The 27,065-nt window shown below is 38.0% G+C and overlaps 1 protein-coding gene across 2 annotated transcripts; it reads left to right on the top strand.

The window, feature by feature from the left end:
- Window positions 1-253: 253 nt before the first annotated feature.
- On the top strand, window positions 254-26,859 carry zgc:194930 (uncharacterized protein LOC557813 homolog). 2 transcript variants are annotated; one of them, XM_038294846.1, is made up of 3 exons: window positions 254-597; window positions 21,807-21,859; window positions 25,887-26,859. In XM_038294846.1, exons 2-3 carry the CDS (start codon window positions 21,828-21,830, stop codon window positions 26,644-26,646), a joined length of 792 nt encoding a protein of 263 aa, XP_038150774.1. In that variant the 5' UTR covers window positions 254-597; window positions 21,807-21,827; the 3' UTR covers window positions 26,647-26,859. The 2 variants fall into 2 exon arrangements, with proteins under 2 accessions (XP_038150774.1, XP_038150775.1); XM_038294847.1 differs by lacking the exon at window positions 254-597 and adding an exon at window positions 12,645-12,915.
- Window positions 26,860-27,065: the final 206 nt, after the last annotated feature.

A 27,065-nucleotide genomic window follows, 5' to 3' on the forward strand; every position in this document is an offset into this window, starting at 1 on the left:
TTCTCAGAATTCTGACTTTAATCTCAGAAATCTGGCTTTAATCTCAGAATTCTGACTTTAATCTAAGAATTCTGACTTTTTTCTCAGAATTAAGCTTTAATCTTAGAATTCTGACCTTTTCCCCATATTAAACTGAAATAAAATTTAACAATCAGTTAACTTTTTTAATTATTTCAGTGGCCCTAATCCACTTCCGTATAATTCTTATGTGTTTTTTCTTCAACAGGATTATGAAAAGCCCTTCCTCTTCTTTTATTTTGAAATGACCAACCGGAAGCCAGCCTGTTCCCGCCACAGTCAGCTTCACGCAGCTCCACTAGTTCTCCGGACTAACTAACTAACCAACCCATCAGCCGACCGAGTCTACACAAAGAGACATGGGACTGCGGAGTCACCGAGAGGAGGAAACTCTTCTCAACGGCCAAACGCAGCAACTCTAACCGTCCTGAAAAAGGAAACCTTCATCTTTTTTCCCCCTCCACCTGTTTTTTGATACTTTTTTTCCACTACAGGACCGGAAGAGAGAGGGAGACGTTAAATGACATCCGTGTGTTTCTGATACAAATTAAAGTGCCACACCTTCATCTAAGACGACAGGTAGGCTCAAATCATTTGTCTTTTATTTATTTTGCATTTATTTAAGTATAAAACTCGTATCAAGGGTCTTTAAATTGCAGTTAAAGTCAGAAATAGGGGGGAAAGTGCGGCTATTAAACGTTAATTAACAATGCGTGAACAGGTGATATATGTTTGACATATGGAATAAAACATCACCTCTCAATAAATGTTAAAATAAAACATTATACTGCTAAAAAGCTTTAAACTGATACAGGAAACAAACTTATTATTAGTTACATTAGACCTTGGTGTGCACACCTGTTGCACATCATGAACATAGTGCATCACCTATTTTTTGTATTTACCATTTATTTCCTCATTAAGATATATTTTTAAATCATTTCAACAGGTAGAATGCGTTTAGGTGTTCCCCTCCCTCCATTGGGAGTCAGGATCATAAAAAAAATTTCCATAACAGAGAGCTGCTGTAGAGGTGAGGTTAATGAGTAAATGCAGGGCTGTTGTTAGGATCCTCCTGATAGGAGGAGGTGGGGAAGAGGAGGAGGTGCTGCACACATGGCTGGCCTTGGCTTATGTTTGCTCCTCTAACATGAAGCTGAACCCTTGACCAGAACAAAATGATGCACTGCAGTGGTGTAATGCATCACTTGGTGCCTTTATGTGATAAAGCTGTGTTGTGACCTTCCTGAGCTCCCCCCATTTTTTTTTTTTTTTTTTTTGTTTCCTTCAGTACTGAAAACAAAGTATTTAAAGTGAATGCAAATGATCCGCTCTGTGTTCTTTCTGTGGGCTCAGGACTACACCTGTAACAGGATGTACACCTGAGCTGGGCGCTGCTGTTTACATTGTCTTACCGTATCAGGTTGCACAGATGGTGTGGAAGAGAGGAGCAAGATGTTGTTCTGGAATAGTAGGGAAACCAGTTCTCCTTTCTTTTTAAATAAATAATAAGACAGAGGAAAACAAGGTGGAATATTTAGAGATCAAATGAAGTACGATGCTACGAAAAGGTGTGGATGGAAAAATACAAGCAGGTGTTTTGGTTGGTGGGTCTATTCCAAACGGCTTTGCTTGTTTAGAAACATATTCCGCTGAGAAATGGTCTGATTGAATCTGAGAGCATCTTTGGACTTTAATTCTCAATTGGTTTTAGGCCTGTACTTTGACTAGGCCATTATAAAACCTTATGTTTAGGGTAATTTTGTTTCTGGAGAGTTTTTGTTTTATTTTTTTCAGGACTGCTAAATACAGGATTTATATATGACTACCATGGTGACTGATCTTTTGCTTGTTTGCATCACATTATTAGGGCCTTTACTAAATGCTGGACCACTCAAGCCAATTAGTAGCGCTGGATTTTATTTAGGTGTATTAGAGCACAGGGGGGCACCAAATTCTGCAAACCATCTAAAAAAACGTTTTCTCTTGACCAATATGTACGAATCTATGTCCATCTAACCCATAATATCCCAACAAAATACATCCAGGTTTGTCTTTGGAATGTGAGAAAACTTTGCAACCTTTGTAAGATTTTCCGTTTCAAGTCATTTTATAATAATTGAACTTTATTGATCTCACATTGGAGAAATTTACCTCCGCATTTAACCCATCCCCTTAGGGGGCAGTGGGCTGCCACTGTGCAGCGCCTGGGGAGCAATCGGGGAGTTAAGGGTGCGGCTCAGGAACCCAGAGTGGAGGTAGCGGGTAATTGCAACTTTCTCAGAGCACAAGTGCACTGCTCTAACCCACTAGGCCAACACTCCCCTACAATACACTACAATAAGTGTTGAGTATTCGACTTCAGGTCAGTGCTGTTTAAAGAAAACATTCATTCTCGCCATTTTGGCAATTATTCAGCGACACTGTAAGTTTAACAACCGGAGAATGATAGCAGCAGCTATTTTTCTAATCAATATCATCGCTGCAGTTGTCGTTTATCGCTTGAGAGTTGCCTCCTTCAGCTATTAGACAAAAGGCATCATTATGTGATTATGAATGTGTGATCAAACAAAACAAAATAAAATTAAAACAAAATAAAACTAAATAAAAAACAGTCTGTCTGCCTCCAAAATAACCTATTTCCTTGTTGCCATGACCTGGACGACTGAGAATTCACCTGATTTTATTAAATACAAAGTCTACTTTTGTATCTAGGAACGTAGGAAAAATATTTATTAACAAAAATATATACAAAATGAGTGTATATGTGCTGTATGTATTATCAAAATGACAACTAACAGAGGAAAAAAGTTTTTCTGTGATACTCATATTATATATATATATATATATATATATATATATATATATATATATATATATATATATATATATATATATATATATATATATATATATATATATAGCCAAAACAGAGGAAGTTGTACAGTATTAAAGAGGCTAGTTTTGCACACATTCATTATGAAATTTGAGACACTTTGTGATTTATGTGCTGCATTTATTTCAAATTAAAAGAAAACCACGGTTATTGGAAAGGTGATCAAATCAGGCATCTTCCAAATAGGTTTTTTAAGAAGGTCATCCCAATTTCTGGGTTTCATTCTTTGGACTGCACATTTTACAAAAATATAGTACCTAAAAAAAGTGGAGATCTTCTATTAAATTAGCCGCTAACTGATTAGCATTTGGCTAATTAAATGAAGAATGAAAGGAAGAGGAAAAATGTTAATATGCTATTTTATTTATATAATAACATTGACCGGGCTCCGTCGAATATTTTAGTAAACAATTAATATATTTGTTTTATTTTGATTAATTTGATCATCTAAAAGAGATATTTTAGCATATTAACAAAAATTTGGAATAGATATTTTTTTTGCACATTTTAAAGGAATTCTATTAAGAAATACATTTATTTAAAAAATGAATATTTTTAATCTGGAAGTGGAAAATGTTTCTATTTTTTGTAAAATTGAGCCCTAATTACTAGTAGTTAGTAGATTATTGTGTCTCCAAATGGCATTTTTTATCTGCCTATGCGCTATTACTTTAGGTAAGGATTCAATTTTTTTATCAAATTTGTTGACGGTCATCTTACTAACCAATTAATCAGGATTAATCCAAAGATCCCTTCAAAAAAGGTGCAATGCAGGATAAACAAATGCAACCAGAACATCGCAATAGATGGCAATGATTATAATACAAATACGATTAAAAAAACTACATTAACATCTTAGCCTAACCCAGCTAATTAAAACAAGTGTTCCGTCTGACAAAAATAACTAAAGTTACTGAGACTCAGTGACCTAAACTAATTCAGATTATGTCTTAAAAAATTAAATTATTTGGAGTTAAATTTAAAACATTTAACAAGAAGCTGTCTTTTGTTTACATCCCAGTGAGAGTGAGAGACATTCATTTTGGGAAATCTCGTAAATTTCTCTATTAGAAATGAGACGGGCCAAAAAAAGGCAGTAGCCTGATCCATTTACTACATAGTAATAAACATAAACAGGTTGGCCAGCTGTATGTCTGAGGCAGTGGCAGTTGTCACTGATTTACTGTCGAAACTGGTATCTAGTCGGGATTTGTTTGAACAGCGACGTGTCGTATCAGGCTTTCAAACCAGGTCCTATCTCTGTTCTCCCTCATAAAACTTCAGACGGTTGAAGCACAAACATAATGTACGGCATCTGGGATGGTCGCTGTTTTTAGTGTTTCAAATTAAACGTTTAATCATTAAAGTAATATTTTATCTTAGTTCGAAAACCCAACAAACTTATGCAAGCGGATAGACATCAGTTTGTCCAGTGTCTTAGACTTAGGCAAACTTTATTGTCCTTTTGTATAGAGTGTATACAAAACGAAATTTCTTTACATACAGCTATCTGACATGGAGTGAGCAGCAGCTTGGCAGTGAAAATGAACAGTGTATTTAATTAATGATTTAAATGATTAATGATTTAAAATATTCTTCTGAGATTAACTTCACAAAAAAAAAAAAAAAAAAGTTTCTTTTGTACATATCTCTTCCCCCGCATTTTGCTGTCCCTGAACCTGGATCTGTTTACCTGAACCAAATTTGAAACACTGTTTAAAATTCCAGGTTTTCTTGCATTTAATATTAAATATTAGGGCTCAAACAGTTAATCATGATTAATCGTTTATTGAAAAAAATTGTCAACTAATTTTGTAATCAGTTAATCATTAACTGTATAGTAAATAGAGATTGTAAAGCATGCCTTTAGCTGACATAAAAACCAATTAGAGCAGTAATTATATCAAAATTGTGAAAACAATATATAGATATTTTGCATTTATTTATCCAGAACTCCTGAAGTGAAAAAGTTTAATTTCACACGGTTTAATTTCATAAAAAGTCTTCTTTAAGGAACTTCTGGCTATCCATTTATCAATCGATTAATCAAAAAAAATTAATTATCAAAAGATTAATTGATTTGCAACTACTCGTTAGTTGCAGCCCTAATAAATATCCAATCTTAATAAGGTGATTAATGTAGAGATTGAGCTTACTTAGAAAACAGTGATCGGCTAAAGTATTATTATTGCTTCCACAACCGCAAACTTTGCTGCATTTTATTGGGATTTGATAAACTTGACCAAAGCTAAGACCTGTAAGACTGGAAAGTAGAAGAACAATTTTAAAGTTAAAGATTTTCTAAAAATAAAAATGTAAAGAATATGTTCAGCATTGGTGTTTACCCATTTTACTCAGATATATCCAGCTTAACCTACAGAAATCACTAAATTATTTAATATTCCCTCCTGTTAAAACTGCACATTATCCAAAAGCACGTCGGTGGTAGCGTCATGCTGTGGGGTTATTTGTGATCAGGAAAGTTGTTCCAGGAGAAGTGAATTTAAATCCATGCCGAGCCTTTCAAATATTTGCAGATGAACTAAGCAGAGGTAGACTGATGCACCAGCTGCTGTATTTTTCATTTGTGTTTGTTTTGCTCTATATTTTTCTTACCGACTATGTGCGTCGTTTACCCATTCATTAATACATTCAACAGACATAGTTAAAGATTGCATGAAGCGCGCACATTGCCGCTCCCTCCATCTGCCCTCCATTGTTAATATTCTGTTTGATCAGTTAATAAATACTTCCTTTTTGTGTAATGAGTCTTGTGTAACATTTTTTTTTTATCGCTGTATCGTTTCATCTTGTTTATGGAGGAAGAAAAAAAATATCAGGCTCGTAAATCGTCTCTAAATAGTCAGCATCATATATCAGGGACTGGTTAGACTCATATTAAAATAATATTTTTCCACCCATAAAAACCTGTAGAGGTAATACTGACTTTAATCAACATTTTAAAAGCTATTTTTATTTTTGTGAGGCTCATGTTGTGCTACAGACAAACCTGCCGTTCGCTACATTATGTAATGCAGATCTCTCCAGACTTGTTTAGTCTCTGTAGAAGGGTTCAGGGCTCCTGGGCGAGAAGCAAAACAAGCAGCAGGTCTGTTTGCAGTGTAACAGAGAACACGGCAGAGCTATTGATAAGTGTGGGCTGCTGGGTAATGCAGAAGAGACAGGACTTGTTTACTGTAGACTGCCGCCTGGGGCGGTGTAAGGGAGGCATGATGGGAGACGGCGCATCATATTACGCCCACAGAAGGACACCGGCTTCACCGTGTCTGAAATCTACAGACGCGTTAGAATATTTCCCCACACAAAACTTTATAGAACCGTGTGACTCATTGTGGACGTTCTTACCTAATCGCATACGGCCTATTCAAATCAGCCACCTCTAGGCTGAACACACCTGTCAGACACTAGGTCTAAAGTTGCATTATGGTTCTGACAGAGGTTCAACATCTGTCCATCCTGTGGGACACGTTTAATAGTTTTCCTGGGCTTTTTGTGCGAGCTGTAATTGATAAAAAAATGGGGTGCACTAAACTGAATGAAATGAAAAGCTGCAGCTTCTTTATGGGAAGTGTTATCAGGGCAGGAAGGGGGTATCTCATCATCTGCGATGATAAGATATGAAAAGCAGTACAAAGCCGGGGCTGAGGCTGCGTCATTTTTCCTACACTACAAAGACTTTGAAATACTGCGTCGACATCTTAGCTGGGACCCAAAAGCCTGGCAGCTGATAAGGGGACTTTAAAATGAAGCGTCTTATCAAAATGCTGCGGTTTGCTTTCAGCTGAGTGTCACAGCAGCAGCAGGCGGCAAAGAAATCCTGTTAATAAGGGAAGCTAAAGACTTTACATTTGTTACTTTAGTGTTAGAAAAAAATGGAGTCAGGTAAAATTATAATTCTGTCAAAACTGGGGAAAAGGGTTGGTGGTCAGCTTAACCAGGTATGTCCAGATAATGATCAGCCATGCAGATTAAAGCATGTTTGACTCATTATATGAGCCATCCCGTCCCGAAACAATATCTAAACTCTCATTTCAATTACTTTTTTTTCTTATTTAACATGAAAAAATACTTCCTCTCTACAGTAACATAAGTTGGTGACCTTCAGTGTTATATACAACGAATCTAGAATGTATAAAGTTAATACTGTTATTGACAAAATCCATTATATATAGGTATTACTTTATAATGATTTTTTAAATGTTCTTTTGTATTTTTGTAAATGTTTTGTATCAACTGCATTGCCCATAGCAGGAGTCTGCAACCTTAAGTATCCAAAGGGCCATCTTGCCCCAAGTCTAGCGACGTAAAAGTCGTTTAGAGCCAGAAATAATCCTTGACCTTTCAACACAACACAACTTCTTATTTTGTCAAATTTTTGCTGTAGGAAATTTATTGCCATTTGAGGAAAAAAAAAATTTATTTGTATTTTTAGGTTTTAAACAAGTGAAAACATAAAACGTTTAAAAAGATTTAGAGTTTATTAAAAAAAAAATAGACCTAAACACATATATCTTGTATGCGAAAAGTAAATTCAAATTTTATATAAAAAAAATAACAGCTGGTATTTTTTATTATACAATATTAAATTCATTTATTGGTTTAGTTTTTATTCTCAGCTGCAACTAAGAGTCATGGTGGAGAGCCCAAAGAGCCACTATGGGCTCCGGGGCCACAGGTTGCAGACCCCTGGCTTACAGTGTGGCTTTTGGCTATTGAGAAAAAAAATGATACATGTCACTGCTGCCAAATACTGTTTCTATTATACAGTTTTATCTAACATACTCAAATTAGCTTTAATAAAAAACTACTTATTTATGCAAACATTATTTTACTTGAAAAAACACAAGTCTTAAGCTTTCAACTTAAAGTTGAGCAAAAGCGGCTTTTTCGGGGGGGGAAGTGCTTTAAAACCTGGAATAAAATACTAAACTTTTTTCCTGTTTGTTAAAACAAAACCTGAACTAATAAGAACAAGACACTGGCCAAGTCTTGATTACAGCATAAGAAAAATAATAGTGCACAATTACTAAAAAAGGGGAGGAAGGATCTGTGATAATGCTCCATTGTGGATCTAGGGCTAAAGAAGCTCTGCAGTTTTGCAAAAGCTTCATGCTAATTTTGAGAGACATCAATGCTCTGCTGCATATCAGTTTTTTTGCTAACAGACCAGGAAGAGTTTTTTTTTTACTGCAAGTTAATGCAAAAAAAAGTATTTTATTTCCTTTGAAGTAACATTGTTTTATTGAAGTGGTTTCATCCGATGTTTCGGACATAAAATTACTCATAGGTTAACCAAAATATTTCTACTGGAACTGAACAGTATCTATGGCTCAGCCTGTATTTAAATGGCTATACTTCAAGAGGTTAGAGTGGTAGTGAGGTGGTGAAGTCACTAAATAAATTTTAAATATTGAGAATACCATAACGAATCCATTACTAGCTTCAAATGTTAGAGTACTTTAACTTATCCTAAATGGTGTTACAGAAAGTTATTTCTTTAATTGACACTGCCAGGAAAATAGAGAACACACTGAAATAGCTACGCCCTGTCATTTCAGCAGTACTATTAAGTTTACAGCCATTTATAACTCTGTATCAGAGTAACAATGAACATAAATGCAAAAAATATCCCAATCTAAAGACAATGAGTTAAAAAGCCACCTGACATTGTTTTAGCAGTAACATAAGGAGTTGGAACAGATGACATGTTGATCCCTGCTCCTTACTGATCTGGAGAAGTCCTTTCCACAAGACCTGGATTTAATATTACTGCTTTGAATTAAAGTTAACATTAAATACATTCCCAGTAACAGGGTGGGGTGAATACTTCTTGTTTTGTTTTTATTGGTCATTAAGGGACATAAACAGAAGGGAGGGAAACTAACCTTTTTAGTGTAGTTACGTTTAAACCGGTTATTTGTTGTTGTTTTTTCCTTTTACCGGTTATAATAATAGTATTCTAACTGAGTGTTGACTTACACATGAGAGGGCAATCAAAATATTCAACTATTATTTATTTTAGAAATAGTTAGATGATCATGTATGGTTCAGTGTTGGAGCAGCCGATGAACTGAAACACAACCTCCTTCAAACCTTTACAATAAGAGCTCAGAAGTTTACGATTACGTTTATTATGTTGGTTTAACGTGTACTCCCTGCTCATAAAAACAGCTTGGATGATTGACGCATGGTGTGTTAAGACCAAAGACTGTATTTATTCACTGACAGATATAATATGCCACACGGAAGATGTTTTATGTTTGCAGGAGGGAAAGAATTTAAATGCTGAGAATGCTTGCTCACTTATACTCTCTGTTTGGTGCTCAAAACGTAAGAGATATTTGTTTAATATATTTTATAGGTACGAATAAGGAAGTATTCTTCTAAGGGGGGAAATTAATTACTTAGACGTAAAACTGGCCAGTAATAAAGCAGACGTTAACTAGCTTTCTTTTCTTTAGTTAGAAGAGAGTAAAGCTTGAGAAATAAGGTGGTAAAGTTGCCATGTTGGATATTTTTGTCTCACTCCTACTACGACTGCTGAAGCGCCGATGACACTGCAGTCACAGTTGTCACTACCAGTCCGTCTCACAACAGCAAGGCGGCACCTCACTCCTTGTGCCTCCAATCCCGCTGGGATTTCACCCTGACGTATTTGTAAGGAAAAACCAAGCAGGGAAAAAAAAAAAAAAGGCAACGCTTCTCTCTGACATAGCGTCTACAAAGGCTGCGAAGACAACACACCAACAGAGCGCCAGCTTCGGTGTGCCATCTGTTCCTGCAGAGGAGACGTGATCAGGAGAAAACGAACAAAGCCAATCAGCATCAGAAACAGAAGGAAGGTTTCCTTTAAGCATCGCCTGTGTTTCTGCAAAATGCAAGAATCTGAAGGAGCTTAAATACTTAATGGGAATCCTGACGTTTCTCCTATGATCATATAAACTGTGATAAACATCAAGTGGAAACAAAACATACTTTGATTAGAGTAGAAATTTGCCTAAAGAATGGAGACAACTTCATCTTGTTACATTTTTATCTTTATTGAGCAGATTTTTATATTATTTAAGTAGGAAACCCATTAATTAAACGGGACATTATAGATAAAGCAGGAATAACACCTTCTGCACTTGCCATCTGATCTTGGAAACCAAGCGTGTAACTTTGTGATGAAAGTTGGTGGGGGCACTCTTAGGGTGGGGGCTGATGGACCTTCAGTTACTCGACACAAACGCTTTCAATAGGGTTTGTATTTTCCAAAAATGACCTCAAACATATATTTATTGAATGCTTTCCTATTTTTGAGAACAAAAAAGTACTAAAATACACTGATATTTATAGGTAGTTAGACATAAATGTATATAAAAAAAAAGGATGAATAACAGCCAATTCCATTGCCAACAGCAATATATCCTGCATCCCTAGTATGCACACAATTTCAGTTTCATCCATCCAGAAAAATGTGGATTGATTGATAGATGTTTTCCCTTTCAGCTACATTAGTGAATATCCTCTTTCAAACGCAGCAAAATCCAATTTAGACATTTGTCCTACATATTGCCAAAGTCTATGTATTGAAATTATTGGTGGGGACTGTCCACACCAGTCCTTCAGAAAGTTACGCCTGTCTTGGAAACCAATAATTTACCTGGAAAGTATTTCGTTTTATGCTTGTAAACTGTAGTCAGTTTCATGCAGTGTTTGGCTATAAAACTGCCTGAGTATACGCACACTCCACTTTGTTTTAAAAAAATAGAAATATAAAAAATATAAGCGTGGTTGTCTAGGGGACAGTGATTCGCCTACATGTTATGAATGCTGGCATGCTATAAATGACACATTATAAATAGTTTAGTTTGTGCTTTCAAGTCGTTGCCCATAGGAAGACGTTACTTGGATATAACCTAACGGAATATCTTGGTAACAGCTCCAAATGACACAAAACTCATATGGATGAGTAGAACATGATGTAATAAATTAAAATCAAGGGGCCAATGTAAAAAAAAAGTTCCCCTTTTAAAGTGCATTTAAGGACAAAGAAAATTATTATACAGTCATGGAGAAATTTCAAAAGAGGCCTTCATCAGGACCTCAAACTGGATAATCCCAACTACATTGGGTAGTTTCTACTAATGTCTAAAAACAAACAGTTTTGGCTGTTCAGTTATTTTACAAAGCTCCACAGTTGTCTAGGTTTCCTAAAGGTCTTTGAACATTATTCTTCAGAATTTAGCTCCTTTCTTCGACTATTGCCAGTTTCATTCTTAGCCACCTACCTGTGTCAAGATGCATCGAAGTTTTAAACATTTAAGACCACACAAAGAAATTTAATTGTTCCTACAGTTTAAGAGAGTGCTGCCCCAACCTGTTGCTTTGAAGGCCTTTACATGTTTCCATCACTTACAAGAAAACCCCGCTCAGTTGTTTGGAAACATTCCCAATCATAAAAAACAGTCATCAGCATTTGTTACACTGTATCAAGCTTCGCCAAAATGCATATTTTATACAATAAATATTTCAACCCTACTAGTTAATTTACCTGAGTCGATGACAATGTGGATTTTGAGTGAGGTATTTTGAAATCAAACTCATAAAATGTGTCAGCTATTATTATACACCCTTCATATAGATGAAGGGTATATGAAAAGCAGGAAAGTACAAATAAAATCCCTCCGAAAACAATAGATGACACACAACCTGATCGACGCCTCATCCTACATGTGTGTCACACTGTCCCTGTGGTTAACCAGCGCTGATGACAGAACCTGTTCTTAACTGGTTCTATTATAGAACCTGTTTGGTTTTCCACAACACAGACTCATTTCATTATGACAGTGTCATCCAGCTAATGTTTGATCCTCCCTTTATTATTTTAAGATCTAATGGAGGGTTTTTTTTAAATCAGATTTTGCAGATTGAAATCCAAACAAAGTTAGAGGAATTTTAACAATGGATCTGACATCATTCTCACTGGTTGATGGCCCTTATGAGCGTGCTCCTAACTCCTGATGAGACTAGTTCCTTAACCTGGCTCAGCTCACGGTTGATGCAGGGGAAACATTGGAAGGAAAAGTTCCACTTCCTGTGGACAACAAATCCACGTAGCTTCATTAGAAATAACAGGAACACTGTAGAACCTAAAGACATTTAGAGCCGCTCTGGATATTTCGTTTTTCCCAAAACCCTCCAAATATCCATCATCCGTGTTTCTGACTCATCTGATTTAAATCCCCTAAATTCCCTGGGCTGGAAATACGGATGAAGAACAGGAAATTTGAACAGCAGACATTGAGGAAGATGTCAGACCAGTCGGCCCACTTTCCCGTTACCACACCTTTCCCAGTCTTAGCTACATGAATATGATCTCTTGTCTCACTGTCATGTCAAACCCACAGTGTGTGAGGAGCCCCAGGATACAGGTGAGGTCTAGATTATGACTTTGTGGTGCGTCATCAAACTTTCATGAGCCAAATGTGCCCCAGCGCTATCAGATAACCCGCTTCTTAAAGACGAGCAGGTTCTCCTCTAAACGAGAGGCCGCCTTTTTGCTCGCTATAGGATCTACTTTGTGATATTACATGCACACGCCAGGAAGCTCTATGACGGTTTGTCAGAAACAGGTTATTTAAGCTTCCTGGTTTTGTCTCTCCTACCTGGTCTACCTGTATTTAGGTCTTTAGTGTTGGTATGTGTAATGTTTGGACCAGCAGCTCCAGGTCAGAGCTAAACAGAAATGCTTGTGGATGGATTTCAGTCTTCCAAGGGCACGGCAAGAACAGCCGGTGTCAGATACGCAAGGCTGAGAGGAGATCACCTCAAGTTAGTTTTTTGTGGTAGCAGTTCAGGTTAGAAGTTGGAAATCTGATGGGCAAAGTCACCGTCACGCATCCTGATCCTCGAGTGGAAGTTTTACAGTTTGGTTCTTCTTCTTCTGGTGAACAAAAGTAGTGGTCTGCCACGGGACTTTTTCACTCCGACCAAAGGTTAGTTTGCACCTGCCCTCAAGTCATTTTCTATAATCAGCTTATTCTGAAAGATGTTGTTATGGGGTGAACTTTTAGGACTTTAAACTGGAATCGTTTCAGCGATGAGTCATTAAAGGCATTGTTTCAAAGAAACAGTAGCTTCACAAGCTTTGCCTCCTCCCTCTGCAAACTTCACGAGAAGAATGCCATCACATTCAGCGCTGTTAGGAACTTTTTCAGCCTTAAACGAAATGCTTTTATTCAACTTACATCTGACTGATGATCCAAATGAGAAAAACCTAAATAAGAACAGGATGCTTATCTCATCACATCTGCCTTGGGAAATAGAAACATCTGTTTGCTCTAGTTCAGTGTGTGGTTCTTTATGGTTTTTTTTAGTCATAATGGGTGCTATTTATAAGACCAAAGTTATATGTAGCAAACTGTTGCTTTAATGAAACACAGCAACAGCCTCCGTTTTATTGATGAGATCCAGTTGGAGGACCAATTACACCCTCATCTAGAGTTTAAATGTTTTGTAATATTATTTTCTGTAAGGCTTACCTTATGTACAGTACTCTTCCCTTAACCTGACAATAAAAGTCTTTATTTAAGATTCTCTGTTTACCTAAATAGATAAAATGACTTTTTTTCCTTCCTCTCCTTCGGAAGAACTGTTCTCATTCTTATCTTGGCAGCAAAGATGTTTCCTCCTGCAGCAATGGCTCTGACTGACTGCCAATTCTGCAGGTATTCCCCAGATTTCAATCCATACCACATTTAGGAGACACTCTACAGCAATCTCAATTTTATTGCACCTCCGAGATGAAATGTTTCAATTCTCCCCCCGCCCCACCCGCCTGCAGGAAACTCACAAAGTGAAGAAATGAGAGCTGGCCAAGCTGCCAGCCCTGAAATATCTCTCTCCATCAGTAATCGGCCTGCGATCTTCCCCTGCATGAGAAAAAAAAAAAACAGGAGCAATATATAATATATTGAATGGCACAGGCAGCAGATAAGGCGCTATTATTGCCAGCAAACAACGGCCAATATCGGAATGAATGATGGTCATTTGATGCACAGATTGAATCTGTGATCTCATTATTAGTTTGAAAAGTCTGTAGGAAGGCAACAGGATTGGTTATTTGGAGGTTGGGATGGGAGTTGGAGCCAGCAGAAACCTGCTGCTGCTTGCTGTGGAAAACCTGCAGGAGGAACACGCTTGGAAATTAAATTTGAACCTTTTTCACATTAGTCAACTATAAAAATGCAGATGTGGCTGCTAAAGTTGAATAACTATATGGTTAAAGAGTTATAAAGCTTAAGCAGAAATTCAGTCTGGAAGCTTCAGCCAGTCATCATCAGGACCACACCTCCTCTCAAGCTAATCGTCTTTCAAGATCCCCTTACCTCTAACCTGACTCCGCCAGATGGATTTGCTCCGCATATCCATCTGGAAACCTTCCGTTGAAGTAATTTTGGGAAGGGCCGAAAATACTGGTTAGCTGATTGGCCTATGTTGGTGATAGACGGGCCAAATAAACCAATCAGATCAACGAAGCATATGACGTACTAACAGAGCGAGGACGAAAACACAACCACAAGCCAGGCTACTCTTGCCAAAACCAGTCAGGAGAAGAGCAAAAACATCTTTTCCTCTGAGAAAAGCCTCTAGAGCAGTGTTTTGCTCTTCTTTCAGTGAAGAAATACTCTGTAATTCCGATAAAACTTGCTAGATAGCCACGCTAACGCTAGTTTCATCGGATGAAGCCGCCATGTTCTTTAGACTGAACTGTCGCGCTTCTCGTTGCGTCACACCTAAACCCGCCTCAAAGCCAACGCTGACTGGACGTTCATTTGGTAAATTGCTCCAAATTTTCTTTAACTCCAGACTGATCTGTGAGTGAAACCTTGAAAGCTCACGAGATCAGGATGGTCTCACGAGGCTAGCTTACCTCCTGCGTTCCAGTCAAACTCTCCCCCCATCTCCTCCCTTACTCTCAGGCTATTCTCAGTTCCTCCAGTTTATTCCACCACCAGGTCCTCATGGGGACAATTACTCTCCTTTTCCTTGATTGTTAATTAAAGCAGATGCAAATTCACAGCAGCAAAGTCTTCTGCCGAGGCCCGTGCGCCAAAGAATTTATTTCATTTTTGTCAGTAAATCCTTTCTAATTAAAATTTTTCTTTCACTGAGTCTCTATAATCTGTAAAGACTGGGTCGTTTTTTATGTATTGATAGAATAGACTTGTCCCTGAAAAGGAAAAGGCCAAACTTCCTCTTTTCTAAGACTTTATAGAGTAAAGAGGATTCAAGGTTAGCTGTTATTATGTTAACAGTAAAAATCTTATCGGAAAAAACTCCATTAATTCATCTCATAAGCTCATATGGATTTTCAGTTCTCTACCAGAGAGCTTCCTTCTCAGTTACAGTCTCAGAGCTTTTTAATGATCGGACAGACTTTACCAAGTTTAGACTATTAGCTTCTTCTTTTGGGAATTTTTTTTTCCTGAATAAAAAAGATGAACACATATCTATCTTACTTGAACAGTCTGTTTAGTTGTTTTTTGTTTTGTTTTTTTCCATTTTGAAGATTGGTTAAGATAAATGAGCTTTTGTTTCCTGTACCATTTATAAGCCAGAGATTCTTAAACATAGATGTGGGTTCTTAGATTTGCCAACTGTGGAACTGGGGATTTTGGTAACAATTATTACTTTAGTCAATGTGCCCAAATGAATGATTTAAAACTTTTTTTTTCATCCAAAGTGAAACTTCCCTTGCCTAACAAGGATGTAGGTATAACTATTCTAACTAATATATTACAACTGTACATTAAGAGTCAATATTTGTTGCTTTTTCAGTGTAATACGGAACCATTGTTTAGTAAATGCAAAGTAAAATAGAAAAAGTTTGAATCCTTGCATGTGCCTTCTTCCATAAACCTTCCAGTTTCCCATCAAGTGAGCAAACTTTGAAAGAGTCCGATGATAAAATTAGATGAGCTCAAAGAGAAAGTGGAACTTATTTTGTCAGAGTAATAGGATGCGTCACTTTTCATGGTTATTATAATAATTTTAACAACTTCTAAAAACCCTGACTGCAAATGCAAAGTTGCTTTTATTTAACTCCTATTTGGTTGCACTTCTATTTTTGCTTTTTCATATCACTTTTGTTTAGTAACAAAAAAATAGCGATGATGTTTTTAATGTAATGACACTTCAGTTTAAAATACTTTGTGACCCTGATGAAAAATGTAACCTTGAATATATTTACGTGTAGCAAAAGGAGAACATCAGTAACGTTGTTTGTCCTTAGTTTCCTCCTTTTCACGTTTAAAAGAAGCCCTTTGGATTTTTATTTAGAATTTCCATCTAAAGAAACAATCACTCCTCACATTTAAAGCACAGCTTCTCTACCATCGTATTCAGCAAACACATTTCAGCCCAATGACATCTGCTTGTAGACTCTCCGGAGCCAAAACACCTCTTTTCTTTTTTTGGGAGGGGGTTGTCTTTAACTTCTAATGCTAATGCTTCCTCTGTTATCAGAGGCAGTGATGTAACTGGCCGCCGCAGCTCAGAGGAGCCTTTTTTTTTTTAGTGTCCCAGGATACAGCAGCTCTGTTGTCATTCCGACTCCTGAAGAACGAGTTCTCCTCCGAGCAGATTTCTTTTGCTGAGCAGGATCAGAATGGTTAGCCCGAGGCAGTAAACGGCACAATCACATTGTCAGCACTCAGAATGGCCCAGAGACTCTTGTTTTTGCCTTGCAAATGTGCAACTAACCCAAGTCCAATGCAAACCAGTGAGGCGGCTATTAATCATCCTATCTGGCATGTTTGCTCTCAATGTACGTTCAAGTCATTCTCTGCGCTTTAATGGAATATGCACCTTGTGGCTGACCGTAGATTTTATCACTGTGTGCTCAACAAATAGAGTCTATTTCGCATTTTAGATGCTGAATTACATTTTCAGCAGACAGGGGTGTAGTTACCTAGACACTAGCAAAGGCTTTTACCAGCCAGTGCACACTTGAAAGCATAACATTGGTCATCTGAAACTGTTAATGCAGCTCTTAAATTTATGATTACAAGATTGTAATACATTAAACAGGTGGGATTTAATGAGAAAGTGGAGTAAAAAGGGACAACACATAGTTAAGAAAGTGCATATGCCATATGAATTAAAAATGAATATTTGCAGTAACATATTTTTCAACATTTAATTTATATTTCAGAAAAAAAAACACATTTGCGATTGATTGGAGATAAACATTGAGTACCTTTAAGGTCACCCAGTTTACATACTTAAAGCCTCAGATTGAGGAGAGATAGAAATGTTTGAAATAATCTTATTGTATGAAAGTATCAGGCAGGAGAAAGGATTAGAAATGCGGTTAATTTAGGAGAATATGAGGCAGCAGGAACTGGAGGCTTCTCCTCAACTCATATGTCCTCCACACGTCTGGTCCAGATAGTTAGGATTTAAGATGGAAGGATTTAGATTCTGTCTGGACTGAAATGACTCCAAACCTCATGGGAAGCAATCAAACTGAGTTCAAAGTTTAGAACCAAGAAATAATCTATCCACAGCCTATCCAGTAGGGTACAGATTTTCAGTACTTTTAAAGCTACTGACTGATTTCTGTCCTAATATATATTTTTTCACTTAAAATTAAATTGTACCATGTTTCGTTACCTTAAAGTGACATACATTTCCATTTCCATTACAAAAATGCACAAAACTATGTCCATATTTTGCTAAATTGGAAAATGCAAAGATTTAGATTTCCAGTATTTCTATTCAAAACAAATACAATTAAGTTAGCAAGTGAACATGTTTGTGAACGCAATAACTCTAAAAACAACATTAGCGGATGTTGTCTTCATCCTTTTACAAGGCAGTAAGGCCCAGTTACTGGACTCTTGTGTTGTTAAAAAACTGTTTCAATTGCAGTTTTATGAAATAAAGGATTTCAATACAAACCACCTCATCGAAGTGTAAAAAGTTGATTCAAAATCCCAATGTTTCCATTTAGTGAATTTATTTAGGTAATTATAATTTGCACAGTTTGATGGTTGATGAAAACACACCTAGTTTGACAAAGGGAATGGAAGAGTGGTGGATTTTCCATACCACACATGAACCTAGCATTGCAAGCCAATAGCGTGATGATGTCCAACGCTGCTGCTGCTACAGTGAAATAAAAAAAGCAGGCACGGCAAATCATCTTCGCCTCTCGCTCCAAATACATAATCCGATATTTAAGATAACGTTAGCATGCTACCGAAAAATAGGTACAAGTACCAAAGCTGTTTACCAGGTGCACTCAATTATGTAAGATGTAAAGTTACCTAAAATTATTGAGTTCAATATAAGGCTGCTTTGTGAGTTTATAAGGTTGGTCTTTCAAGTGAACCCACGAGTTTTAGGTTACTTAGCAATGCTCGTTGAAGTTGTCCCTTGCTAAGATCACTTCATTAAATTGTCGGGCCATTTTGGCCAGAGAACGAGCTAGCATGGCAGATAATTCTACATCTAAAAGAGATATTAAAGTTGTTGCCCATGTAAACACAGATGAAACCATCTTGAGGCCAAGATCACAGGCAGCTCTATATTTGTCGAGGTAATTTTGACCATGTGACATGCATGGATGTTTGTTAACAAACATCCATGCATGTCACTTAAAGTAAATACGACCAATTCATTTGTCATTGGGTTATTTAAATGTTGTAAGTTAGTTGAACATAACTTAATTCAATGCAGGAACAAATATAGATCAACAGAATTAGATTTTAATTAGTTGAACCAACCAAACATATTCAAATTTGGTGCATGTATTAATTTCCTTTTAAATGTATTTTTAAAAATGATGTGGAACAGACTAAATAAAATTACACCTTACAGATAAATGTGGATTTGTTTCAGTTAGAAAAAATGTGTTGGATGAAAATTTACTTAATCCAATGAGTCATTTTTATGAGTTATAGGGCTGAACGATTTAGCCTTAAATCCAAATTATTTTCAACCAGTATTGCGGTTGCCATTTTAATTTGATTTTTCTTTGCACTAACCACAATCACATGTGACACTCAAAGGTTTTAGTTTTTTTCTTTATCATTAGAGCTTGCTTGTCCAGAATCCATTGTTGCAGGAATATATTGTTACCTTTATTTAGAAAGACATGCATAGCGATGCATGCTAGCTGGATGTTTCTCTTTCCTTCTGTGTGGCAGCAAACCCACCCTAAAGGACTGGAGTGAGGAAAAAATTAACCTCTTAGTCTTGTTATGTGTAACATTACCAAACCTGTGTGCCCCTGCCATTTTAAAATAGTGATTATATTGCAAATAGGTCCGAATGTTTACGGATTCCATCCCTACAAGCCCACACATCACAGAAAACCCCACAGTGAAGCACGGTGGTGGTCCAATTATGCTCTGGGGTTATTTTTCTTCAAATGGAGTTGAAGTTTTTTTCCAAAGTGGATTAAGTTATGTTTTATTTTAACAGGCTTTTGTGTTTTAAGAGCCACTTTACGTAAATCATTAGAATTAAGTAGAGACATTTCTTTCTCTTCTAATACCTGGTTTTTCAGCATAGTATTTAGTCATAATTTTAACCTGCTGTTTACGTAAATGGGTTTAAACTTATGATTTAATGAAGTCTTTTCACACGGTTTTATTTTTAGTCTGATTTCAATCATTTTAGAACCTGGTAGGATTTTGTGTCGGATTGAAGGTGGAGCTACTTTCTTTTTACTACAGCTGTGTATTTGGATGGATGGTGGGCTGTGGATGCTCCCCAAATGCATCCAGCTAAGCTGGCTTTGAGGCAGCCGCATTAAAAACACCCCTGAGGTCGTGCAGAGCAGAAAGCAGCAAACAAATATCAGTGAAATATGGGATATACATAATGCACTAGGAAAGAAATGGCGCTGCAAAACAATAAAACAAGAGGAAGAGTCGGTTATGAAGAGCAGGGAGAAACCTGCACACCCAGCAGGCTGAGAGGTGCAGCTCTTAAGAGGATTATTGATCCCCTCAAATGTGAACTGTAATTGTAAAACTTGGCTGATTGTGACTGCAACACTAGGCTTTATTGATGTGACGGTTCTCAAAGAGCTCTGGGGAAATAAAGCTCCTCTCCTGTTCCATCCCTGGGAGATACGGGACCCTCCAGCCTGGCTGGGTGCTCTGCAGGGCCACTTATTTAGACTGTAGCTTGTTGCATCATGCGGCTTCTTCCTTTCATTCCTCTTTCGTTCCCCCCTTCTTTCTTTCCCATCCCTCAATCCTTCATCCGCCCTCTTTTGTCCATCCCTCCTTTACCCTTTCTTTTTTTCCTTCAATCCTCTTTCCTCTCCTATTTCTCACTCTCTCTACCGTTCTCTGTTCTTGCTTTCTTTCCTTCCACCATTCCCTGCTTCCTTCAGCCTTTCATCACTCCTTCCTTTTTCTCTTTCTTCATTCTTCTTTCTTTCCCCGCTTTTTTCTTTGTCATTTCTCTTTATTCTTTCGTCCTCCATCCCTTTTCCAACCTTTGTCTTTCCTTTCTTCTGTTCTTCCTTTCTTTCCTCCTTTTTCCTTCCATCCTTAATTTCTTCCTTCCTTCTTTATTTCCTTTCTTCCTCTCATTTTCTTTTATTTCCTTTCTTTCATCTTTCTTTATTTTCTTCGGCATTTCCTTTCTTCCTTTGTTGTTTCATTCCTTCCTTTTGTATTCCCTTCTCTCCTTTATTTCCGTACTTTCTTCCTTCTTTCTTTATTAATGTCCTTTATCTCTTACCTTTTTCCTTCTTAGTCTTCTTACTTTCTTCATTTACCTCTTTATTTCTTCCCGTCTTCCCTCCATTTCTTCCTCCCTTCTTTATTTACTTCCTCACCCTCTCCTCATTTATTTCCTTACTTCCTTCCTTTTTTAATTCCCTTCTCTCCTGCTTTCTTTTCTTCCTTCTTTATTTATTTCCATCCTTCCTTCCCACCTTCCCCATTTCCTTTCTTAGTGTCGTTTTTTTCCTTCCTGTTTTATTTCCTTCCTTCCTTGCGTCCAGTTTGTGGTCTGTTCCATGTGTGCAATAATCAGTTTTAATTTTTTAAAGACTGGAAGTCTGTAGAAGTTTGAAATAGTAGAATGACGTTTTTATTATATTCTGTCCAAAACAATGTGACACATAGAGGAGGAGGGGGATGAACAGCAGGAGAGAAGTGTCTGTTTCTGGGATCAAACATCCAAACAGGAGGTGCTGAAGGACAAAGTGCAGAATTGTCAGAGTGGCTGGAGAGTTTCAGTGATTTGAGACAGAAAAAAAACTGCAAGAAAGTCTGAAACAGTTCCTAAAATGTTAGAGACATGCTGGGATTTGTAGTTTAGAGAGAGATGAAGCTAACAGAAGGATGAGGATGTTTAAGATAAAGTGGATCAGATGCTCTCTGTCAGTTCTGCTCATTTCTTCTTTATTGTCAGACACTTCGTCCTCCACCTCCCTCAGCCTCTACACTACTTCACTTTGACACAAACCTTTTCAAAAGTCAGTGATGAATATTTAACCCAGGCAATGAAATGCCAAAGCCCCCGTGTGAAGCACGCCATCAGGAGAGACCAGGGCCGCACGTTGGTAGTAAACACACAGACATGCAGCGGTGATCGATGGCAATAACATCTTTAGCTGCAGTTAAACACCGTCTTCATCCTCGTTACCAAACATCGATGTTGGCAACTGGTCAGTTTGTTTTTAACTAGTGAAAAATTCAGAGATCACTGATTATTAGATGATTCTTAACCTTCTCCTGATGAGTTCTAATCTGACATGGTGTTTAGGTCGCTTTGTTTTGAAACTTCACCTCATTTACCCTGAAGAATGTTTGGCTGATTAATATTTAATGGGTTTGTTAATGTGTCTCCACAGCACAACAACACATCTGGCCAAATGGGGTGCCAATGCTGCCGGATGGTAAAAAGGTGAGAATGCTTTTTAAATGTGCTCTTTTAACGTTTGGTTTGTTTGTTTTTTTCAGCCTGGCAGTTCTTTGGTTCTCTATTTTCCTGTCACTGTCCAATAGATTACCACAAATTTATTCATTGGTTTATTAAATAAACAAAGACAGGTCTTATTATACTAAGACTTAACAGAAAACAACAAAAACTAAAGAATCTAAAATAAAAAATGTGTTAATGTATGTCTTTAACCTTTTCTTTTAACATTCTTCCTTAGTTGGATTATTTTTATCTGATAGTGTATCTGCTCTAGAAGAAAGACAAACATCTTATAAGCTTTATAAATAAGGATTCAGATCCCATTATTAACCCTTCGTAGGACACTCAGTAAAACACTTTGAAAATCAAAATTTGCATATAGTGTTATTGGAATCCAGGACAAGACCTTATTACCTTTGTAACATTCAAAAAACATGGACATTTTCATGGCAGAAATTCAATAACAAGAAACACCAACTCGCCCGAATATATTAAGAAAAATAACAGAAGTGCTTCTATAAGAAATTCATGAAAAACACTGAGAGTGAAAGAAACTCATTTTATTTGGTACACAATAACCTTAGAGGCATTAATGCTGATACTGGCACCTCAATTTTTAGTTTATAAACCGAAATATAATTGTTAACTAGGCTTATTAACTTTTTTACTTTACTTTTTAACTTTTTCTATTAGCTTTTTACCTTTTTTTCTTGACTTGTTAACTTTTGTTTTCCAACTTAATTCACAGTAGATAATATATCATTAAAGGGCTCATCTAATTGGTCAAATGCCAAAATAAGCTGTATAGCCATGTAGCAGGGTCTTTGCTGAGTGACTTGATATACATATTGTGCTTCTAGACCCATGCAAGTGATAAAAACTAGTAACTTTCCCTATAAAGTGTTAGGGTTCTTCTGTGCAGAAAGCAGCTCTACGTTTTTCCTCCTGCGCTCCAGGCTGCTCCTCTCAGACCGAGTCAGAAAACCTCCTAATAATCACATGACTGCAGAGCTGAGACACTTTGGGAACAATCAGCAGCTGCATGCACTGCAAAACAATCTAGAAATATGTAAAGATTACTTAAATTCAGTGTTTTTACCCCTAATTTGTGTAGATAAGTAAGAGGATTTTCCAATGGAATGAGTATTTTTACTCTTAAAATAAGATAATTAGATAAAATGCACTTCAAATAAGACAATGCAATTGTTTTTTTCTTATTTTATATGTAAATTGTCTTGTTCCATTGGCAAAGTGTCTCACTTACCTCCTCAATTCAAGAAAAAATGCAGATATTTAAAGAAAAAATGTCTAAGATTTACATTTTTTTTGCAGAGTGGGAACTTAGACAGGCCGACTTATTGTATGACACTGGACATGCAAACAAAACGGCTAATTTTATGTTAACGTGGAAATCTAATGGGATTTAAGGATCAAAACATGTTAAAATGTGTTTTATTTTTTAGCTTGAAAGCCCAGATTTTAATGACACCTACACCTTTGGTTGTTTTCCAAGCTCTCACAGTTAGTTTCCTCTCCGGTGAAATAGATTTCTTGTCTTGGGCAGACAGAGAGAAAGGTCCATTTATAACATGTCTGCTCAGAGAGCCTCACATGGGCTTTTAGTGCAAACCATGAGTCAATATGTCAATAGACAGCACCCTTGGTTACTGTATTCCTGTCCCGGACCGTCTGCTCATTAAAGGCGTACAATGCATCGCTGTCAGGTCTGTGCTGCGTTTGATGCGAGCAGGAAACGACTTCCTGATTGGAGATTAATGAAGGGGCTCAATGTGTTTCACATTCCGGCGTAGTAAAACCCCTCCCTCCCTCCTTTCTTTTGTCACACTTTTTTTTTTAAGTTTTCTTTTTTCTTCCCCTGTCAAAAAAACACACACACACACATATGAATGCTTGTGACACAAACACATACCTCCCTAATTGTGTGGAGTGTCACATTTCTGGGATTAGCAGAGTTTGAGGGCTTAGGTTAGTGGGTCAGCCATGAGGAGCCGGTAAAAAACAGAAAGTGTTCAGCTGTGCTGCCTGGATAAACCCAGACCTACTGCTAGTAGCAGACACCCAACGTTTAGTTTATTTCTTTGGATCAGCGGGGTGGACTGGAAATATCCAGGATTTGCAGCACAGTCGAACCTTTCATTTTCTGAAACAACAAATGTATTTTATTTTATGACTGAGGTACACAAAGGCTCATATAAACTGTAATGTAGCTTTTATATTTAATCCTCAGGAATCCATTTGCTTTCATCATGCGTCATCCCTATCCATGCTTAAATATAGGAACCTCGCAGCATGACACAGCCACCATCGTGCACAGCGGTGTCCACCTTGGGTTTTATTGTTATAAGCTGCCATGCTAATTTACATTCTGGTTTCTATATTTACTGATCTGCATCATAATGGTGGAATTACTGAAGAAAGGAAACTCTCTCCTTTCTCTTATCAGCGTCCAGATGTTGCACTCAGCAAAGAGACCAGCTGTGACACTCGCTGCAATTCTCCTCACTGCTGTTTTTTCTTTTTAAGAAAAACCTTTTAATGCTGCTTTGTTCAGTGTAAGAATACCTTCCTGCTGCTACAGCGCCCCCTTTGGGGACTTTAAGACAGTGTTTCCATATCTTATCAGGTCCTTGTTCGGTTCTTTCAAAGCCTGTGTAGTAACTGTTTAACTGGTGTCAAGATTCAGCAAATACAAAAAAATGTTCTCATGTTTTTGTCCGTTTTGTATCACAGGAAAAGAATTGTAATGTTTAAAGTTCTGATAAGGCTCTAAAAGCTTCACTAAGGCTTTTTTTAGCTCCTTAAGCTGAAATTGATTCATTAAGAACTTCTGGTAGCCTTTAACTCAACTATTGGTCTGAGGAAAACTTCTTTTCCTGTGATACAAAATGGACAAAAACATTATTTACTATATGCTGACAGCGCAGGACACGCCCCCATCTATCCAACTGGTCAGTATCAGTAACCAGCAAACATCTTCATTTAGTCTCATTCTCACCTTCACAATAACTCCCCATTTTTAACACAATAAAAAGACCTATTCTAATCCCAAATGGAGAGAGGCCTGGAGCATCAGTTTATAAAGGACTCCCTTTGTCACAGATTAGCATCTCTGCTTCTGACGTCGCCTCCATTTGCGTATCAGAGGCTGAACCTGGTGTAGACCTGAAAGAAGATGTCTTATTTCTTCTTCTGTTTGTCCAACAAAAAAAAATCTCACCAGCAGGCATGTTTGTTTGGCTTCTTGAAAATTGCTTTGCGATGAACTCGCTGGCCTCCTGTTGCTGATGAAAATACAGTTTGGTTCTCCTGCCTTGTTTATCCACATCTAAGTATTATTTTTTTTTTTTTTCTAAGTTAAACACATAAGTGAGCTTCCCGCTTCTTTAAAAACACGCTTCAGATTTCACCTTAGGCAGAGGACACCACAGCAGCGCTGAAGAAATGGAAAACATTCATTTTCTCAGCTTTCTGTGCTGAGATGCAGGGTTGCTAAGAGGTGCTTAAGTCAGAGGGGGAGTGTGTGTGTGGGTGGGAGGAACCAGAGTCAGTCGATGCAACAGAAGAAAAAAAAAAGTTTCCTTAATTCTCAGAAGTTGTGTTCTGAGGAAGCTCAGACAAGGGAAAAGCGTGAATGTGACGACGTGTGAAGAATGAAGGATGCAGGTAGGGAGTACCTGGAGAGGTGTGAGATGGAAGGAGCCCAGTTGGAGTCAGGAACCCAGTGATGAGAGGAGAAAAAACAAATAAAACGTAAACAAAAGCAGCAGACTGGTCTGACTGCGACTCACCATAAAGCCTCACACAAGACGTCCTTGAAAGAAAACCCAATAAAGGGACACGCCTCTAACGAAGGTTTAGAAAGTTACTGAGCATTAATCATTTTAACCTCTGTTTGCAGCAGGAAGAAATCCAAGTTTCTAAGATGTTTGGTTCCTCCTTGGATCTCAGATTCCAGCTTCATTACTGTTTCTATCTGTGTCCCCCATCACAGCTACATCTACGACCCATCGACGGCGTCGGATGTGCACAAAACCGACTCTGCAGGCAGCTCCCTCTACCAGGCGCAACACCACCGGGGCGGAGACCCACAGGGGGACCACAGCGAACAGAAGCAGGGCTTCCATAACCTGGGCTACAGCAAGTCCAACGACAGCACGCTCAAGCTAGAGTTTGACAACAACCAGGTCAACCAAAGGCTGCACTCCGCGCCGTCACTCGCCAACGAGCTGCAACACCACGCAAGGGCACCCCCTACAGACGGGGGGCTTTACATCATTCAGCCAGAGGTCGTAGGGTCAGGATGGATGGACATCGATGCGAGCCAGGTGCCTATTTACCCCAACATACAGCAGTACGAGAGCCACCGGAGCTACGAAGCTACGACCAAAGGCTGGGACAGCGCCATCACCACCTGCGACATCGCAGGTAGGAGCTCGTCGTTTGACGAGATCGACGAAGGCGTAGGAGGGACACCAGAGCACCTCTGGGACACTGGGGACGAGGGGAGCGTTTTGTCCGTGGACATCCACACCAGCACCGCCAGTTTATCTTCAGGCGGCACGAGGGACGACCTCACGCTGCCAAAGACGCTGGACAATTCCACAGAGGAGAGCGGCATCTCAGTGACCAAGAGCGAGGACGGAGAGGAGGAGGCGAAAGAACAGGCGGAGGTGCAGAGCGTCACAGACTCAATGGTGGCGGAGGCTCTGGCCGCTTTGGAGGCCGCCACCGCTGGCGAGGACTCCGACTGAATCCTGACAGCAACCTGACTATCAGAACCGCCACGAACCTTTGCCAAAGTTCTGCAACAATCAAACTCTTATCTATGAATATGCAACCAATGAAGGAAAGCTCTGTTTGAAAGAAAAACAGATTTAGTTTGAAGCTATGGACAATTTTCACTGTGACGAAATAAATAAACGCCTTATGAAGGAATCTTCATTTTCAGATCTGCAAATAAAGAACACTGCCTGCAGCTGGATCATGGTGCACTTAACACTCCGCGCTCCTAATACCCTGTAGGCGCTCAGACAGGACTATGACTTCTACAAGATTTAAGTTTAATATATCATTTTATTTAGGAGAGTCAACCTTTCTTTAGTGAACACAGTACCTCCTTTCAAGGAATCCCTCCATTTTAAAGTGCCATGAAAACTACAACCTCAGCGTA

Source organism: Cyprinodon tularosa, unplaced genomic scaffold (assembly GCF_016077235.1).
Source record: "Cyprinodon tularosa strain WSP-4 unplaced genomic scaffold, ASM1607723v1 ctg347, whole genome shotgun sequence".
Taxonomy (NCBI): domain Eukaryota; kingdom Metazoa; phylum Chordata; class Actinopteri; order Cyprinodontiformes; family Cyprinodontidae; genus Cyprinodon; species Cyprinodon tularosa.

Excerpts from the sequence above, each read along its gene's own strand:
- zgc:194930 (XM_038294846.1), top strand. The coding sequence starts at position 21,828 with ATGGGGTGCCAATGCTGCCGGATGGTAAAAAG. Across the intron at positions 21,860-25,886 it reads TGCTGCCGGATGGTAAAAAG|CTACATCTACGACCCATCGA; the intron begins GTGAGAATGCTT and ends CCCCCATCACAG.